At 34.1% G+C, this 19,939-nt stretch overlaps 2 protein-coding genes across 10 annotated transcripts in view; both read left to right on the forward strand.

Annotated features, from left to right (window-relative positions):
* The window catches only part of LOC126699215 (uncharacterized), a 90,429-nt gene that overhangs the window by 32,404 nt on the left and 38,086 nt on the right, over positions 1-19,939 (forward strand). The window lies entirely within an intron of this gene.
* The window catches only part of LOC126699214 (G-type lectin S-receptor-like serine/threonine-protein kinase At4g27290), a 68,422-nt gene continuing 62,346 nt past the window's right edge, over positions 13,864-19,939 (forward strand). For 3 of the 9 annotated variants that reach the window (XM_050396910.1, XM_050396908.1, XM_050396914.1), the window contains exon 1: positions 13,890-15,156. In XM_050396910.1, coding sequence (XP_050252867.1) covers positions 13,992-15,156 — 1,165 coding nt within the window. In that variant the 5' untranslated portion in view covers positions 13,890-13,991. Of the gene's footprint in view, positions 15,256-19,476; positions 19,600-19,752; positions 19,875-19,939 lie in introns of all 9 variants that reach the window. The other 6 variants (XM_050396912.1, XM_050396911.1, XM_050396915.1 and 3 more) reach the window with 6 other exon arrangements.

The raw sequence follows: 19,939 nt of genomic DNA on the forward strand, positions 1-19,939 counted from the left end.
ACCATTATTCTCAACAAAACCCATACAACAATTTCATCACATACAACAAAAACCCATGTTCATCAACCATATTTCAATATCCCAACAAAAACAACAAATCCATGAAAAATAAGGCTTTAAACTTGAAAAAGAGTGAAAAGAAGTGAAAACCCATGCATTTTCTTGGATTTTGAGTGAAAATTGAAGATGAAAATGGAGGTTTTTGGAGTGAAAATTGCAATTTTGAGAGAGGGAGAGGCGGAGAAGACAGAGAAAGGCATGTGATGCGAGGGAAACTAAAAAGTTTTTGAAAAACTGTATGAGTTTTAACCCTATTTGTGCAGAACAATTTTCGCGACTCAAATGACTCGCGAGTGAGTCTCCAAACTGAGTCGCCAAAATCCCTTGAACAAGATTTTGAAAATTTTCATTAAGTCTTTTTCGCGACTGTGACTTCCACTCGCCAGTGAGTTGCGAATGCCTTTGGATGAACTCGCAACTTGCGAATAAGTCGCCAAAAAGTCAAAAACCCAGATTTTTGAAAAATTTTCTAAGTGTTTTTTGCGACTTGAACTCTTACTCGCTAATAAGTCACGAACCATTCTGGGTAAACTCGCGACTTAAGCCTTGAAAACTCGTAACTCGTGAGTGAGTCACCAAAAGGAAAAGTTGAATTTTTGGATTTTTTGAAAATTTTCAAAATAAAACACTTTTCAAAAACAGCTAAAATACTAAAAAATCTTTTTAGGTTTGACCAACATATGTTTGAGTATGTACATCACATTTAATCAAGTACAATCACACAAATGAATAAGGCATTCATTGAACATAAACATGTGTGATGTAAGTGGGTATCACATGTGAGATAGTCCTTAGTCTAACATGAAGCTTCAATGATCAATTCAACCAAGACATACACAATTAGCACTAAGTAGAGTGACCTATCTCAATTATAGAAATGAACATATATGACCTCTCACATGAACTTGATTACATATCTTTGAAGTTTTTCATTTGGCTTCTTATAATTCATAACATTTGATCATTTTAGATCATTACATCTCTTTTTGATATCGATGCCTGAAATTTTTGATATTTCAATTTGATGAGTTAGCCTTTGGCTTTTGGCACCAGACATTTCAATACATGTCACTTTCCCTTTTTCCTAGTCGAATACTAGTATGTGCAACGGTTTTTTTAGCTCATTATCTCTTTTTGAGATTTGACATTGGTTGAGCATAAAAAAATAAAATAAAAATAAAAATGTGGGAAGAGATATAGGCATAAGTTTATGCATGTCTCAAGATTAACAAAACTATTGACTAATCATTCATGACAAGTTTGAAGATCTATTTACAACAATCACATAGATGTCAAAATGTTTCCCACAAAGATTCAAGTGCATAAAGAACAAGTTAAGCTCATAAATGCACAAAGTCATTACTATGGAGGTACAAGGCTAAACATGCGTGTGACAATACACAACAACACCAATCAAACTTTTTGGATTTTATACTTTTTATGTGTTTTTGGATTTTTTTGACACAAAGCAAGTAAAGAATGATCAAAAACAACAAACAACCAAAGCTTTTAAACAACAAAAACAATAAAAACATGCTAGAATGTAAAATAAGCAAACAACCAACAATGTCACATTATATCGAAAGAATTAATGCATGGATATGTTATAATACTTATGCATGAGTACCCTTCTTCACCCACACAACACGTGCGTTTCGGGTGATATCCTTTGAGGATTGGGTACTTGAGCCATGATTCTCAAACCTTAAGGTGAAGTTGGCTAAACATGAGGTGATGGTGTCAATCATCTTCATCACGTAGCTCATAACGGGTTCTTCTTCTCGCCCTTTTGATTGCTTAGGTTTCCCATTGCCTTTTCCTTGTCTTCTTGGCTTTTGAAGATCTGCATTCTTCAATGCTTGGAGCTTGTGGCAATTTGGCCTAGTATGCCCTCGGATTCCACAATGATGGCAATTGTGCAAACCCAAAACGAGATTGTTGGGCTCAACCACCTTTGGGCTCACAATTTATTTGTAAGGTGGGCCTCAAGATTTCCTACTTTGGGTCGTTCTCGGCACAAAGACTCAAAGTAGTATTCCTCCCTCTCTAAATGACTGTTTTCACTTCTTTTTTCTGAACCCCTTCATCTTCCCCAACTTCTGCTATTTATAGCTTAGGTTAGTGGGGAGATCATGATTACTGCCACTGCTAGTGCAATTGAAGGTCCAATATTATCTGTTTTAAGTGGGAGTTTAGGTGAGAGTGGGATGTAACAATTATGGCCTTGGAACTTGGTTCCAGTTCAGGCGAATCTGCTCGGTAATGGTGTTCCCCGAGCATCTCATGACTTGCTCGGACAGGGTTTATATGATTGTTAGGGAGGTACCATGTCGAGCGCATCTCTGGATCTGAGGCCCAAAACTCGTTTTTTATGAAGGCAGTTTCAAGAAGGATTTAGGGCGATGGGGCCGTTCCATTGGGCCTGAGCCCAGGGCCCATATGGGTCTTGGGATCTAGGTGCCGTACAGCAATAATGTTGAGTTTGAGGACTTTTTTTTGCCTTAGGAAGAGACTTTCCTTTTGCCTTGGGCTTAGCCACAATTGGATTTGGAGACTTTGTCAAAACTTTTTGAATCACCACATTTGGCTTCTTTTCAACTTTTACATTTTCAACAAGAGGAGCTGATACCAATGGTTCCTTAGCCTTGACAAACTTCATTTCCTTAGACACTTTAGAGCTTGAGCTACTTTCTCTAGTAAACCCTAAGCCACTTCTATCCGAAGAGGGCTTTTGATAGGCAAACACTTCATTAAGTTTCTTGGAAGCAACACACTCCACTTTGGCATTTGCTTGAATAACCTCAAGCTCAAGAAACTTTATCTTAGAATAGGCATTTGTTAGCTCTTCATTTAGCCCTTCAACTTCACACTTGGTCTCCTTGTACAACACAAGGATGCTTTTGTAATCCTGTTCGGCTTTCTTCATCTTTCTAATGGCTGCCTTAACCATTCTTGCATATTCTCCTCTCTTTTCAAGAAGTGCATTGTAGGATTCTTGCAATCTATTTGTTCCTTCATAAACGCATTCATCATCATCATCATCAGATTCATCTCTAACACCTATAGATTCCACTTCGGTCTGTTCACCAAGCTCTTCCACTAGATTGCTTAAATCTTTCGAAGAGTCTACGGGTGCAATGGTCATGAAAGCGGAGTAGTTTCCTTCCCCATCATAGCTTTCTTCAAAATCGGAGTTTGAGTTATCCGAATCACTAAAGGTTGTAGCAAAGACTTTACCCTTTGCCTTCAAATAGGTGGGGCATTCTTTCTTCACATGACCATGCCCGTTGCACTCATAACAAGTGATTGCTTGAGAAGGAGAAGAGTCTTTGGAATCCTTCTTCTTGAAGTCCTTGTCTATCTTGAAATTGGAGAATTTTCCTTTCTCAAAGGATTTCCCATCCTTTTTGAATTTCAAGAACTTCTTTGCAAGGTATGCCACCTCTTTTTCAACCTTGTCCTCATCCGAGGAATCTTGAGTTTCAATTCTCTCATTGATCATCTTAAGAGCAAGATATTTGCTCTTTCTTTGGGATGGTAGAGACAACTCATATGTTTGAAGAGAACCAATAAGTTCTTGGACCTTTATCACATCAAGATCCTTGCTCTCCTCATTGGCGGTCACCTTGGCACGGAAGCTCTCTGGCAATGATCTAAGGATCTTTCTTGCAACTTTGGAGTCTTCTGTCTTCTCACCCAAGGTCAATATATATATATATATATATATATATATGTATGTATATATTATGGACGCACAAGAATTTTAAGGTTTTCAGCTTTTCTTGAGTTTAGAAATGTATATTGAAGTTCAAATAAACTTTTCATATTTTAATTTAGTTAAATTTATATGTAGTAATAATAAATAACGAAAAGTTTTAGATTTTTTGGTATATTAGTTTATTTTTCTTTTCCAATATTTTCTACAACTTATAATGAAGATTTGAAATTCAAGATTTGCAGTAGTGTCTATGGTTTTAGTATCTCACTCCATAACAACACGAATGGTGATCGTTGTATTTTGGGTAGCTTGAATCTCTAGAGATAACGAAAGTTTCTACTTGACTTTCGCTCCACTGATCAAGATTCTGACTTTCTAACCATCGACTGAGTTTTGATATCAAATACCTATGATTTTTACGTTTGGAGAAAAACAAGAAAAAAGAAGAGGAAAAAGTTTTGAGCTCTGAAAACTGCTATGATGAGATGAAAATAGCCATCCATTCTCTTTTTTTTTTTTTTCTCTCTCTCTCTCTACAGACCACAAAGTAGTTATCACAAATTTTGTTAATAAATTAAATAGAGTGGACCTATTTGCCATTAATAGTTCAAAAAGTATTTGTGTTATAAATTTGTTATTTTGATTTATTTTGAGTTTTGGGATTTTGTTTAATATTTTTAATTTAATTTGATATTTATGCAATTAAATTTAAATGTTATGCTTGTAAACCGTGATCATTTATTTAATAATAAGTTCAAATTGTTGAATGAAAATATAAACTTGAAAAATAATATTAAAACCTTAATTGGAATCGCCCTACGGTGTTATCTCCTCACATATTAGTGAAAAAAAAAATATTAATGTTTTGTGCTTATCATTATTTGTTAGAAAGATAACAAAAGAGTAGGCAATGACTTTTAGTGTTCAATAAGTCTAAGGACAATTTAATTTTTGTACAACTTTTGTCACAATTTGGTGAAGTGGTTGATAATGAATAATCACTTTTTCATGGAGGCACTACTTCCTTCCCCACCTCCCACTATTCACTTACAACCACTTCAACAAATTGTGGCAAAAGTTGCTTCTATAGAATTTCAAATATAGATGCTATTTGACAGTTTTTAGACCCCTTAAAACCACAATCAGATTAACCTAGGTAATTAGCCAAGTGATTACTTAGTCAAATTAACAGATCTAGGTTAACACAAATATATCATATCAATGTATAGTAGCGAAAATAAATAAGACAATGATATGATCACCCAGGAAACCAAATCGGTAAAAACCTGGGGAGGATTTAACCTAGTATCCTCAAGGTAAAAAGCAAATCCACTAGAAAGAATCGAAGTTCATACAAAAGGACTTACAAGCACCCCCGCTTGACTTCCTAATGCTACCAACCAGTAGAACTTACTGACACGACCACGTGCAAGCTCCGAATCCACAGACTCCTTCTTTCTTTGGCCTTTGCAAAACACAAACACCCCCGTTTGTGACTTTGAGATCCCACTCAAAGGTTTAGCAACAAAAACTCTCCTGTTTGTGACTCCAAGACCACCCTTGAAGGTTTAGATCATCAGCACCTTTGATGACTAGAGAAGGCAGCAACTTCTATAATACCGGATCTTGAGATTCTTCAAGGAATAGCACCGGTAGAAAACATAAGAGAGCTTTTTAGGAACAAAACTCTAAATACAAAAGAGGCACACTCTTTTCTCTCTGAAAAGCCACATAAAAACGTGCTTAGAGTTTCCTTTATATACTGGGAGAAGTAGATTAGAAACCCTAATCCTAAATAGGCTTGAACTGCTGTTTGGGCTTAATTAAAATTCTGCAAATACGACTTTCGATCGGTCGAGCCTGTCTTTCGATCGATCGAACCAGACAGATTATGAAATCTTCTTTCTGCAGCTTATATATTCTTGAATCTTGACTTGAATCACCTTGAGCATTGTCTAATAAAACCTATAGACTCTAAGATCTATATCTAGACAAGTTTATGTTCACGATTTGCCAATTGTTCTAAACATTTAGAACCTAACACTATTGAATTTCAAATTTATGGTGTCTACACTATAATGATTACTCTTAATTATCAGACCAAGACACCAATTGGTTTTAGTGTAGGTAGGGTTCAAACCTTGCATCAATGTCACAAATTAATTGGATATTGAATGTTTGTGTATTGTATGAGTGTATGCTACATTGCTATGTCTTATATCGGACGTGTACTGAGTTGATTAGTGCTTTCTTAGCAACTAGAAGGGGCTGTAATTGTGATTAAACTAGTATTTTTGGAGTATAGTGCTAATGTGGCTAGAGCTTTAAACACAATGATATCAGAATACTAAATGCTAACATTCTCCAATCTCTAACTTTGCCATCTATCCAACTAACATAGTCTAAACAAAAAATATTCACCCATTCACACCACAACACATTTCAACACATGACACTAGTTTGTTAACTATTTTGTCCTAATAAGCATTTTACTTTAAATTCTAGCATGTGTTTGGTAGAGTGGATTTTTGGGAGGATGGAAAAAAAAAGATGAGAAAATGATGAAGGAAAACTTTTTGGAGGATGTTTGGTTGAGAGGGGGGAGGGTAAAATGATGGTGGGGCCTACCAAAAAGTTTTCTCTCCCAAAATGGGGAGAAAACTTGGTGGGGGATTTGATAAGTGAAGGATAAAAATGCTCTTGTGTAAGTTGCACATGGGCATTACTACATGTTGTGTTGTTGTTGCTGTTGTTGTTTATTTTTTCTTTTTCTTTTTTTTTTAATTTTTTATTTTTTAAATCCAGTTTTAATAAGTGTTTGATTTTTTTTTTCCTGGACTTTAGTACCCTTGTTTAGTGTTTCTTTTGTTCTCATTCCACTTTATTTATTTATTTATTTTAGACATGATTTTTTTTTCTAGACATGATTTTTATTTTTTAATAGATTTGGGTGATTGTATTTTTTTTTTTGGTTGTTTGTCACTTTTTTTGTTTTAGTTGTGCATCATTTTTTAACAAGGGTACATGAGTAAATTTATACAAACTCACTTTTTTCATTCTTCTACTTTTTCACTCTCATCCAAACAAAAAGAAAGGAAATTAAAATCTTTTCTATCCTCCCATTTTTCCGTCCTCCCACCATTTTCTATTCTCCCACTTTTCCACCCCCCAACCAAATGGACCCTAAAATCAATCCTTCAGAATTATTAGTTCTTTGGACAAAATGCGAAATGTCTCCTTCAAAAAAATAAAAAATAAAAAAAATAAAATAAAAAACTAATAAGCAAAACAACTTTCATAAAATGAGGCGTGAGAATGTCAAATTTAGGATAAACCACCACTAGTTACCCATTTTGCAATGAATTCCTACAAATCATTACTGTTTAATGTCAAAAGTTTAGTTCACATTCATGAAACTTTCAAAAAAGGCATTCTCAATAATCACAATTTTAGATAATAATCACTTCACCTTTTGACATGTAAAGCACATGACTTTCTATTAACCCAGTGTATACACTCGGTAAGAAATTCCAATGCCTCCTATTTTGTCAAATGAATGTTGGAATTCTTCACTCAAACCATTTTGATTAGCAAATCCTGGGCCAGAGCCTCACTCTTTTTGACTTGACATGGATGGTATTTTCCACAACATACAAACTTATAAAGAAAAAAAAAAAAAAAAAAAACTATTGAGTGTATTTAACGTTAGGTTCAATGGGAAGAAATTAATTTCAAGTAAGAGACAATATTTTGAAGAAAGTTGTGGCCAGCACTATAAAGAATTCCAAGGCACAAACACTAACTAATAAGAAAATCAATGTCTCCATTTTTTTTTTGACACACTTAAAAGTTATGACATTCATAAATTTTTGTTTTACTTGTAGTTTTAGATGATAAAATTTATAATATTGTGCCTCTCATTCCATGAGCTCAATTCATTACGCTTTCCAGAGTGTTTAGCAGGGTGAAGTTGACAGTCCACCCAGGCAGAGGTCTTGGTCTCCTATTGTCCCTTTGGTCATTCATCCAGGAAAACTTTCTTCCTCTGTCCAGACACAGGTCGTCTTGTCTTTCCCTTTTATTCAATCTACTCCCTTGAGCTATCATGGCATCTTCAACGTTCATATAATTAGTGGCCTTGTATAAAATGTCGGCCATCTTCTTTGGGTCATTCTTGTAGATGGAAAAGAGGAATTCTCCTGATTGGAGTCCATTGGTGAATGCAGTGACCAAGACCTTATCGTCGGCCTTGTCAATCAAAGGGGACTCCTTACTGAATCGAGTCACATATGATCTCAAGCTTTCATCCTCACATTGCTTGATGTTTAGCAAGCTTGCCGAAGATCTCTTGTACCTCTAGCCTCCAATGAAGTGGGTGAAAAAGTGTCCGCTCAATTCCTTGAAGTTAGAGACGGTGTTGGGGGCTAACTTGCTGAACCATACTTTAGTCAATCCCTTAAACGTGGTGGTGAATGCCCTACATATGATCTCATCTAAGACCCTTTCTAGGTGCGTAAGGGTCTTGAATGATTCCAGATGATTTGTTGGGTCCCGTGATCCATTGTACGCTTCCACCTGCGGCATCTAAAACTTGGTTGGAAGGGGGAAGGAAGTCACCTGCGCTATGAAGGGTGAGTCAATTTGTTGAACTAGCTTGTCCAGGTTGATGGATACTCATCCCCTTATGGCGTTCATCATCATGTCCATCTTCTCCTTCATCATCTACATGTCCTGCGCCATGCGTATTGCACTGCTCTCTAGTTCCGACGAGTGGTCGGTATCTTCATGCTCATCCCGCTTGCTAGGGATGTTTCTTTCTTCTTGATCTTCCTTTTCTCGTCAGCCTTCCGTTAGGAGGTGACTACCATTCTACTATTCGTTGTCTCGTTCGTTGTACTAATCCTTAGGACGTCATTCGTTCCTTCGGTTTAACTACTGCTTAAACTCCTAGTTGCACTGGGTAAGCCGCTCAACTATCGCTGCTAGGGTTTGCATTTGTCTTTCCAAGGCGTTTGGGGGGGGGGGGGGTTCCCTGTCTCCTGGTTGATGGTAGTTGTCGATCACATTTGGACCATGCAATTCTTTGTCTTAGAAGCAGTGATATGGCTAATCACTCATTCCCTACAAACAGCGCCAACTGATGATACCCAAAAATCGTCAATAAGATGATTGTTCTTGAACGCTCCAATGGGTACCTGAACAACAAGAAACCAAGAACCAACAAAGAGCACTGGTGAGGTGCTGGCTAAAGACCCTCTGAAGGTTAAGTCAGAGAATGAAAGATCTCCAAGAACTCTATAGTGAGAAAGCAAGGGATTTTCTGCGTACCTAGGAGAGGAAGAGGCTTGGCACTTATATAGTGGTATAGGGGTTCACAAGGATCCCATGAATGAAGGAGCTTTCCTTGTAGAAAAGATCTTAGGTTTAAGGTCCCGAGCTGTTAGGGTTTATCTTCCCATATAGGGAAGATACAAACGTAGAGTTAGGTCCTTAAACGTGGCGTGCAAGTTATTTCTATATAGAGACTCATGAGCGAGGGACAAGCAAAAACAAGTGGGACCCACCATGCACATCCGTCGACATGATCATCTGTCCGTCGACATGGATACTTTGTTCGCTGGTACATGATGCAAGGGTCTCATGGGTTCCGACATCTCTCCGTTGGCATACTTAGTCCTCTGTCGGATGGTTGTTACATATGGGCCAACCGTCAATTTAACTGGATGATGTCCGATGGACAACTTAGGAGGCGGATGGTTGCTGGTTGAAGAGCCATGAGTGAAGTTTGTTCATCCCAATGGATAAGGAAGGTCTGCTTTCTTACTAGATGAAAATGCCCTTATCAATTAGGGGCCTATGTCCAACTTGTTTAATGGAACCAAAGAGGTCAAGAACTAGGAATCAATGGGCCTTCTTTATTCTATTATTTTCGTTGCAAATTTACTCCTTTTCTTGTTTAAAATCTCCCATGGTGTGGTGTAGACAGCATTACTCCATCCCAACCTTTAAGTGATGGTAAGACAATAGTGTCCAGAGAAGGAAACTTTGTACTTTTTATATTACATACTAATCAGAATAGAGTATGGTGTTTATATATATATATATATATATATATAATCCTTGTTCTTTGCTTGAAATAAGAAAATTTCAACTCGTGAGTCACTTTAAAGTAGAGTCCTTCATTTTGTAACACAGGAAGAGTTGTCTTCTTTTTCGAAAGCAAGGACGGACCCAAAATTTTAAGTTAAGGGGGGCGAAGTATAAGTAAAAACCAAATTTCAAATAAGCATCCATATAGTTAGTGGCAAAGTCAAAAATATTTTATAGGAGGCCAAGCCAAAGATAATAAAAAAATTTTAACTTAAAAAAAAAATCATGACAAAAAAAATACTTTATTCTACAAAATTAATAAACAAGTCTATAAGAATGAGTGAATGGCTTAATTTAATTGCTCAAGCAAATACTACTATTATAGAAACACTATTCTTAATTTAAAATATAGGAAAATTCTTCTTTTATATTGTACGATATAATGTAAATTTATATTGTATACACACAAAAAAAGTGGCAAGTATTGTATACATTTGTAAAAAATATACAATATTTACCATTTCTTTACAAACATGTACAATATTTATTACTTTTTGTATGTCTGTCATGCAAATTTACATTGAAATTGCAATGTAGACATAAAAATTACATTGAATATAAAGCAAATTGATGATCACTAACAAGTTAACAATATAGCTAATAGTTTTCTCAAAAAAAAAAAAAAAAAATATATATATATATATATATATATATAGCCACTAGTCCTCTACGGTACTACAGAGTGATCTTATTTTGTTTGATTGAACTACATGTATCAACGTATCAACCTATATTCATCAATGAAAATATCAATCAATAAAATAATAATATAATTAACAATCCTATTTTATATTACTATTTTATGAGTTACTATCGTTATCCATCACTTTACTAAAACAAAGAGCAGTTGAGTCTTAAACTTAAACTTAAGGCTGTGTTTGTTTGGGATGAAAATAGGTCCATTGTTTGGTTGAGGAAGGAAAATAGAGAGGAGAGAAAACCCGGGAGAAAATTTTCTCTCCCAAGCCCACATTTTTTATCCTCCCAAATCAGGAGGAAAATCTAAGAGGAAAAGTGCTTTCACAGCACTATTACACAAATACTCTCTCCCACCTACCCTCATTCATGACCTGATGACCCTCTTACCTACCCCACCTGATGACTTTTTGCCCACAAATCATCCTTATCACTTTTTTCTCTTCTCATCTTACCTTCACCAATGTCCAACGGTCCAGGTTCTCCTCTCCTTTTTTTTTTCTTTTTTTTTTTCAACGTGACCTAATCAAAATCCTTTGCCCAATTAAATTTATGTGTACACTATTGTAATTTTTACATTATAATAATATAAATTTATATATATGATGTGGTAAATTTTATATTATTTAATGAGTACAAATAAATCTATTTCTTACTTATTATGGAACAAGGGTATAATAGTCAATTTATATAAATTACATTTTCCATCCTTCCCTTTTTCCCTCCTACCAAACAAAAGAGTTTTCCACCCTCCTAGTTTTCCATCCCTCCAACCAAACACACAAGAGAAAAAACTAAATATTTTCCATTTCTCCATCTCCATTTTTTAGATTAGCTTTGCTACAGTGCTTCTCTACAAATAGAGAGCACTGTAGCTTTTACTATTCATTCTTCAAAAAAAAAAAAAATTCTATTATAATAATCAGGTATTGAATAAAAAATTATTGGAAAATGTGTAGTTGTTAAAAAAAGAATAAATAATGAATGAAGAAATAATATTTAAATGAGATGGAGAAAATGATAGAGAATCTGTTGGAAAGTGTATTTGAAAAAGTAGGTAGGTAAAAACTAAATGTCACTGTTCATTGTCCAAACAGTACAAAAATTTGGTTAATCTGCTAAAGATGCTCTTACACAGTTTTACACAAATAATTTGTTATAAATTCTAACAAAATTCAATCCAATCCAAAATGCCAATAGCATTGTTGCCTTGTTGACATTCTCAGTTGGCATTGGAGATTAGGTGTAATTGATGAAGTGGATAAAGAGTTGGAGGTGAGATAAAATGGAGCGTGTCTTGTGAAGGGGTGGAGACATTGTGGTGGTAGTCACAGTGTTGTGTAGGTGGAGCCGTAAAGGTTGGAGGTTGGTCCAGTGAAATTTTGGTAACACAATAAATGCTAATGTCAACACTGCACAAACAAGCATTTATGGCCACAATTATCAAATATTTGATCATTTGATGGATTGCAATCAATAGAAAATAAATACTGTATTCCTTTGAATACATCATCTGAGTCATCATGAAAAACTTTTAGTTACTTGCAAAGTATAATGAAATAATACTCTTTCTTCTCACATTTATAGTTAATATTACCGTTCTCTGAAAATACCTAAAAATTACTTTTCATTTAAGTCCTACCACTTACTCCCATTATTCTTTCCCTATGATATACGGTATACTGTATATATGTACTTCGTAGCTAAAGGTTGCATGGGAATCAACTTATTGGATGAGTTAATTGAATATTCATTCTTCTGCAGTTCATGACATTCATGTACAAATTGGAACCAATTCTATTATGGGTTTTATTATATATATATATTTTTTTAAGTAATGAATAAAGAAAATAAGTGCATAGGACTTCCAAGAAGATTATTACTATCAATTACTTATCTTATTGATCGGTTTAACTATGAATTGGAGCTTAGTTTGATCTGGTCCATATTAAAAATCGGGAGAATAAAAAGTGGTCGAAAAGGTTCAAATAAAACTAGTCAAATTGGAAATTCTCAGCTTTGACGAGCTTGATCTGTTTTGATTCCTTTTGTAATTATTAAGGATTTTTTACTTAAAAATATAAGTAAAGTCATTTGTTAAATACTCTGTCTCACACATTCATCTTCAAAATTCTGGATGAAGAATGATTCCTACTTTTCCATCATTCCACAATTTTTCATCTTCCCATTTTTCCACCCCTCCAACCAAACGGATCCTTAAAGTGAACATTTAAATATACAAATAGAGAGAGGGATTCAAAGAGAGATAAATATAGCAGTGGAGCCGTAGATGGCCTGGAGGCTAGATTTGTGCCGATTGTCCCTAGTTGGCTGGTCAGATCTTCAACTTGATGGAGCTCTTTGCAGCAAGCGGCGATGGGTGAAGGATGAGATTTTTTGTTTGATTCATATATATATATATATATATATATATATATAAAGATGAGTTTTTTTTTTTTTTTTTTTAAATTTTAAATTTTTTTATTTTTTAGGAGGAGTCTTGAATCTCTTGATTTAAGAGTCCTAAATAGAAAAGATTTGGGTTTATTATTTCTATTTATCCTTTTGTGATTGTTTGAATTTATTAAAATTATTTTGTTGCTTATTTTGGAGGAGCTATGGATCAACAACTCAATGAATGGCCAAATTTTATTTTTGATTCCGGGTTCTTTATATCAAAATTTTCGAGGTATTTTGCATATTAGATTTCTTCAACCATACAAATTAGTTAGTTAGGCACGTTTTCAAACAATTTAGAAAACTAACATCTCGAGTTTTTGAAACTCGAGATCCATATTAGAACTCGAGTCTTAAAGACTCGCTTTAGATCTCGAGTCTTTAAAACTCGAGTTTCATGCAAAAAAAATTTAACCTATAGTGGCGTTTTTAAGACTTACAGTGACGTTTTAAAACCCTATAGCGACGTTTTCCTGCAAAAAAATTTTTTCATAAATACAGGTTTAAGAAGTCCTATAGTGGCGTTTTTAAGCCCTATAGTGACGTTTTATAGACCTATAGCGGCGTTTTTTGCAATTTATGAAAATCGAGTCTTTAAAACTCGATTTTCAGCGCAATTTTTTTTCTCCAAATCGAGACTTAAAAACTCGAGTTCCATCTGGAACTCGAGTTTTAGATACTCGAGATGTTATTTTTCAAAATTGTTTTGAAATATGACAATTAACTAAATTGTTTAATATTTATTGTTATTTTAAAAAAAAATTCCAAAATTTTCTCTTTCGGTTGAAAGTAAACTATTCAAGGTCTGACTCTGAAGTTATTTCTTTTCTAGGGGGGCCGGTAAGTAAATCCCTCTTAAATTTTAAGATAATTGTATATAGGAACGAAAGAGGTCAAGAGCTGGGAATCAATGGGCCTTCTTTCTTCTATTCTTGTCGTTACAAATTTACTCTTTTTCTTGTTTAAAATCTCCTATGGAGTACTAGACAGCATAACTCCATCCCAAATTTTAAGTGATGGTGACACCATAGTGTCCAGAGAAGGAAACTTTGTACTGGGTTTCTTCAGTCCTGGAAGTTCCAAGAATCGTTACTTGGGAATTTGGTACAAGAGCATCCCAGTTCAAACTGTTGTTTGGGTTGCAAACAGAGTTCGCCCAATCAACGATACTTCTGGGATTTTGATGATAAACAGCACTGGAAATCTTAACGTCATCCAGAATAATTCGGTTGTTTGGTCAGCAAGCACTTTGAAAGAAGCTCGTAGTCCATTGTTACAACTTCTGGATACTGGGAATCTTGTGGTAACAGATGGCAATAATTCAGAAGACTATTTGTGGCAAAGCTTTGACTATCCATCTGATACAATGTTACCAGGGATGAAACACGGTTGGGATTTGAAGAGAGGTCTCAACAGGCGCTTAATTGCATGGAAGAACTGGGATGACCCATCTCCTGGGAATTTTATCTTTGAGATTACAAATCATAACTATCCAGAAGCTTATTTGTGGCAAGGCTCAACAATATACTTCCGTGCTGGGCCTTGGAATGGCTATGGCTTCAGTGGTTCACCTGGACTAAAGCCAAATCCGGTGTTTTCCTTCAAATTTGTGTTCAATCAAGATGAGGCCTACTTCATGTTTACCCTGAAACAGTCACTTCACTCAAGAGCACTTCCCAACCAAACTAACTCTTTGTTTCAACGCTTCACATGGACAGAACAAAGTTGGAAGCTTTTTCAAAGTCTGCCTATAGACTACTGTGATACTTATGCCCTTTGTGGAGCCTATGCAAGATGTCTTGTTACCGACTCTCCAGTCTGCCAATGTTTAAAGGGATTCAAACCCAAGTCACAACAAAGATGGGATTCACTGGATTGGTCCCAAGGATGTGTACGCAATAAACGATTGAGCTGCGAGGAGAAAAGTACACATGGGTTTCTTAAATTTTCTGGATTGAAACTCCCAGATACTACACACTCATGGGTGAACACAAAAATGAATCTCGAGGAATGCAGGGCAGAATGCTTGAATAACTGTACTTGTATGGCTTATACAAACTCAGATATCAGAGAAGGTACTGGCTGCGCCATCTGGTTTGGTCATCTAGTAGATATTAAACAGTTTCCGGCTGGTGGACAGGATCTATACATTCGGATGCACCCTTTAGAACTGGGTATGAGTTTGATTTTGTGAAAGATGATCTTCAATTACTGTTTTGAATTGTCTTTCAACTTTTTGTTTTTTAGAATTTAAAATATATTTATCCATGGTAGACGGGATTAAGGAACACATTAGGTAGCCACCTATGGGATAGCAACAGTAAAAGTAAAAGGTTACGGCCCCCAAGAAAAATGTGACCTCCCACTTCTTTCTAGGAACTCTACTTACTACTTAGTCCAATAGATAACAACCCAAAGTCCTTGAAATAAAATGCTAGCTAACTCTCCCAAATTTTTAAATAATTTGTTGTAATGTCAATTCAATAGAGAATAACCTACACTCTCAAAATAGCAATTTTACCACCCATTTTCAAACATAATTTACTTTTTTCCCATCCTTCTCAACCTCAAGAAGCCACTTATGGGATTCTCAATAGATACCAGCCCCATGTTTCTTTCCTCTCATTGTTTATTACTCTAACACTTTAACTTGGAAACAAATAAACTCATTTCATCTAGAAAAAAAAAAAATGACCATATTTGCTTCGAGTTCTTTCTTCTCCTTGTTGTTGTTGTTGTTGTTTTTTTTTTTTTTTTTTTTTTGTTATAGCCGTCAAGAAAGTAATTAAACCTCAACATTTCAAGTTTGTTTGTTTCTTTAACACCACATGGGCATTTAGATTTATGCTTTGCTATATATATATATATATATATAGTTTATGAATATGCTTTGTTTATTAAGAATATGTTGTTCAATTTTTTGTATTGCTATATGATAATGTATTATATCTCTCTCCATATCATCATTTTTTTTTAAATTTTAAATTTGGTGCTGAATAATTCATTAAAAAAAATAAGGAAATTTCAATATTATGGATAACTAGTCGCTAACCCATGCTATGCATGGGAACCTACTTGTTTGTGTGGTAGACTAAAATGATTTTATAAAATCTTAAATTGAGTACGAAACTACACCATGGCATGAATTGCTGTTGTACAACTTCAATTTGTGTTACAATTTGATGAAGAAGTCATTGTGTGAACGTGCAATGACTTTCAAAAAATATTAAAGAATTAGAAGATTCATTGATTAAAAATTATTGAAACAAAACAAAATATATATGACTACACAATAGGGAAATATAAGAGAAAGATGGTTACATTCAAAAGAATAATTCATGACTATAAGCCTATAACTATTGAGAAGAATCAAAAGATTAAGAGCCTACATATTGTAGAAAATATATATGTGTGTGTGTGACTACACAATAGAGGAATATAAGAAAAGGATGTGTTACACTCAAAATAATAATTCATGGCTACAGTCATTAAAATTTTCCAGATAGTTTTAGATATTGCAAAAATATAACTCAAAAATTCAAATGACAAAAATTTCGAAAGGCCAAAAAATATTAAAGAATCATAAGATTTAATTCCTATAAATTATTGAAACAAAACAATAAATATATATATATATATATATGATTATACAATAGAGAAATATAAAAAGAAAAATTGATTACCTTCAAAAGAATAATATATGGTATAGTTGTTGAAATCTGCTAAACATGTTCAAATACTGCAAAAACTAACACAAAAATTTAGATGTTAAAACTTCCAAAAAGCCAAAAATATATGACTATTCAAAAGAGAAAAATAAGAAAAAGAAAAAAAATACACAAACCCGTAAAGTAATAAGTTTTAAATTTTAATGAGTCTAAACTTTAAACAATGAAAAAAAATCATCTGTGAGGTTGTGTTCCTAGCAACCTTGAAAGAAAAAGTAAAGGGAAAAAAAAAACCATGAAATATAGTCAAGAAATTAGTTTTAATGGGTTTAAACTATATACCATGAAAAAAAAAAATCATAAACAATCATAGGTGCAGGATTTAGTTACCAAGATTAGATGGTTGTAAAACACAACCTTTCAACATTGATTTAGGGTTATGCCGAAGAATATCAAGCCCTTGCATGGATGTTATTTGTGGATGACTGTGCAACACTGCAATTCATAGACTCTATTATTAATAAGACAATCGAGTTCAAAATTAAAAGCGATTAGGTGGCCTTTATACAACAGGATTTGTTCTTGTTGAAGAATCAACTTCCTTACCAAGTTATATTTAGGGTTTTGAGATGGGAAGAGAGGAGTCCTAACATGAGTCTAATTAATAAAATTAATAAGTAAAATTAATTATAATGAGGTGTAAATTTGTGAAGCTTGCAAAGCTAATATGTCAAAATTTTAAAAGGTCACTAAAAAGTAAAAAACTTTGGTTTTATATTATAAGGACATAAAAAAAAAATTCATACAATTCATTGTTAAATGAATAATTGATGTTTTGTGAGCTTGATCTAATTCGATAAACCCAACCCCACAGTTACTTTATCAACACAAAATCTCTTTCAACTTTTAGATGGATAATGTAGATATAATAAAATATAGACAAAACTTAGGTATAGTACCCTAAGTGCCGTTCCTTAGGTTCCTCTCTTAAAAAATACAATTCCTTCTCATGAGAAAAAATCTCCATAGTAGAATTTTAAAAGGGGAACATAAAGAACAATACCTAAATATTGTACCTAAGTCTTGCTCATAAAAATTATATTGCCAACCAGACACATGTTTAAAGTTCCATGCAATTCTTCTCAAAAGAAAGTTTTGAGGAAGTCATCTAAGTAATTATATGTAATAATAATACTCAATAAATAATTTTGTTTAAAAAAAATAATGATGATGTGGCAAGCTCTGGAGAGCTCAACAAAAAATCAAAAGTTTCGGTTTTATATATATTAACTTTAGTACAGTACCTTAGGTATTGTTCCTTAGGTTCCCCTCTTAAGATTCAGCCATGTGGTTACTTAACTAAAAAATACACTTCCTTCTTTTGAGAAAAAATCCATATGGCAGAATATTAAAAGGGGAACCTAAGAAACAGCAACTAAGTACTGTACCTAAGTCTTGCTCATAAAATATATATTGCCAACCAAACACATGTTTAAAGTTCCGTGCAATTTTTCTCAAAAAAAAGTTATGTGCAAGTTATCTAAGTAACTAGATATAATAATACTCAATAAATAATTTTGTTTTTAAAAAATAAAGATGATGTGGCAAGGTCTGAAGAAGTCAACAAAAAGTCAAAAGTTTCGGTTATATATATATATATATATATATGTTGGGTTGGTGGTGCATAAAATATATGATAGTTTGCAAAATTCTGTATATGTATATAGTGAACTAGACCCTTTTTTTGTATTTTCATTAGTGTTTAAGTATATGACAATATGACAATTTATTAAGTTGATAATTTTGTATTTATAGATTTATGAATTATGATTATTTTATCAATATTGCAATTTGGTCTCCTCAAGTTAAAATTCCTGAATATGCCCTTGCACATACATAGGAAAGAGCATCTGTTCACGGAGTGAAAAACCAATAGGTAAATCAAATCAAATATGAAGGTTGTTGCGGTATATACTATGCTTACTAGACTTTATATGTACAAGTACATGAAGTGCACCCAATCTCCTCACTCCTGCTATCAACTTCAGACTCATGCCTTGTCCTTCAGTCACTTGGAACCACAAGTCAATCCATCTACTGTAAAACCAATCTCTTATTCACTCCAAAGCTTCTTGAAGATTTGATGTAGTCTCTATGGTTTTAGTAGCAACTCCAACACAGTTAAGGTGATCTTTGTCTCTAAAGAGTCAACCTCTATAGGATGTTCACTGGGAGAGAATTGGAAGACAAATATTAGCCATCTCTAGGTTTTTCTATGTTTTACTGTGGTTGTCTTCCTTCTCAAAGGATTAGGGTTGAAAAAGGTTTTTATACAAGTCGGGTTTAGGCTTAGTGTGGCTACCAAAGCAGCCTTGAAAGAAAATAACAGAATTTCCATAATGAGGTCTCGGTCAACTGTCTATGGAGAGTTTCTGTCTGAATCAACCATCTCACACAACCAAGCCTCGAATCTCGCTCGACCGAGTTTGTTAGTCTTGTACAATGAGAAGATCCGTCAACCTTTAGCCCTCATTACCACAATCACATTACAAGTACAAAACTTAAAAATTACAAGTAAATTTATCATGGAATTAGCTCACACACGCTCAACTGACTTATAGTACATGCAGGGACTATAATCAATGATCTAATACTTCTACCAGAAAGAAACATAAAACTTAAAAAAAAAAAAAAATGAAACAATTACTTAATTGCTGTCTGATCTAGGATCAATCCGCAAATTAAACAAGAAGAAAGGGGAGGTGGTCATCATAACAGCATCAATCATTTCTGGATTGCTTACTTTGGGGTTGCTTTGGCGTTTAACTTGGAAGAAAACAAATAGAAGACGTAAGTATACCCATCCATTTTTTCAATATATATATACACACACACTCTTCCATCCTTGCTCATATTAAAGCTAGATTTTAAATGAGCATGATAAACTGTACAAAGACTAAAATTAAAAGCAATTCCTGAAAAGGTTATATATGGGTTCAATAGGTGAAAGAAAGAAAGAAGATGTAGACGTACCATTATTTAATTTCACAACGGTTGCTACAGCAACAAACAAATTCTCTCCTGCAAATGTGATTGGGGCAGGTGGATTTGGTCCTGTTTATAAGGTAAAAAGGATTCTGATTTAATTACAGGTCAAAAAATTTATGGTGATACTATACAAATTTAGATG

Source organism: Quercus robur, chromosome 9, assembly GCF_932294415.1.
Source record: "Quercus robur chromosome 9, dhQueRobu3.1, whole genome shotgun sequence".
Lineage (NCBI taxonomy): Eukaryota > Viridiplantae > Streptophyta > Magnoliopsida > Fagales > Fagaceae > Quercus > Quercus robur.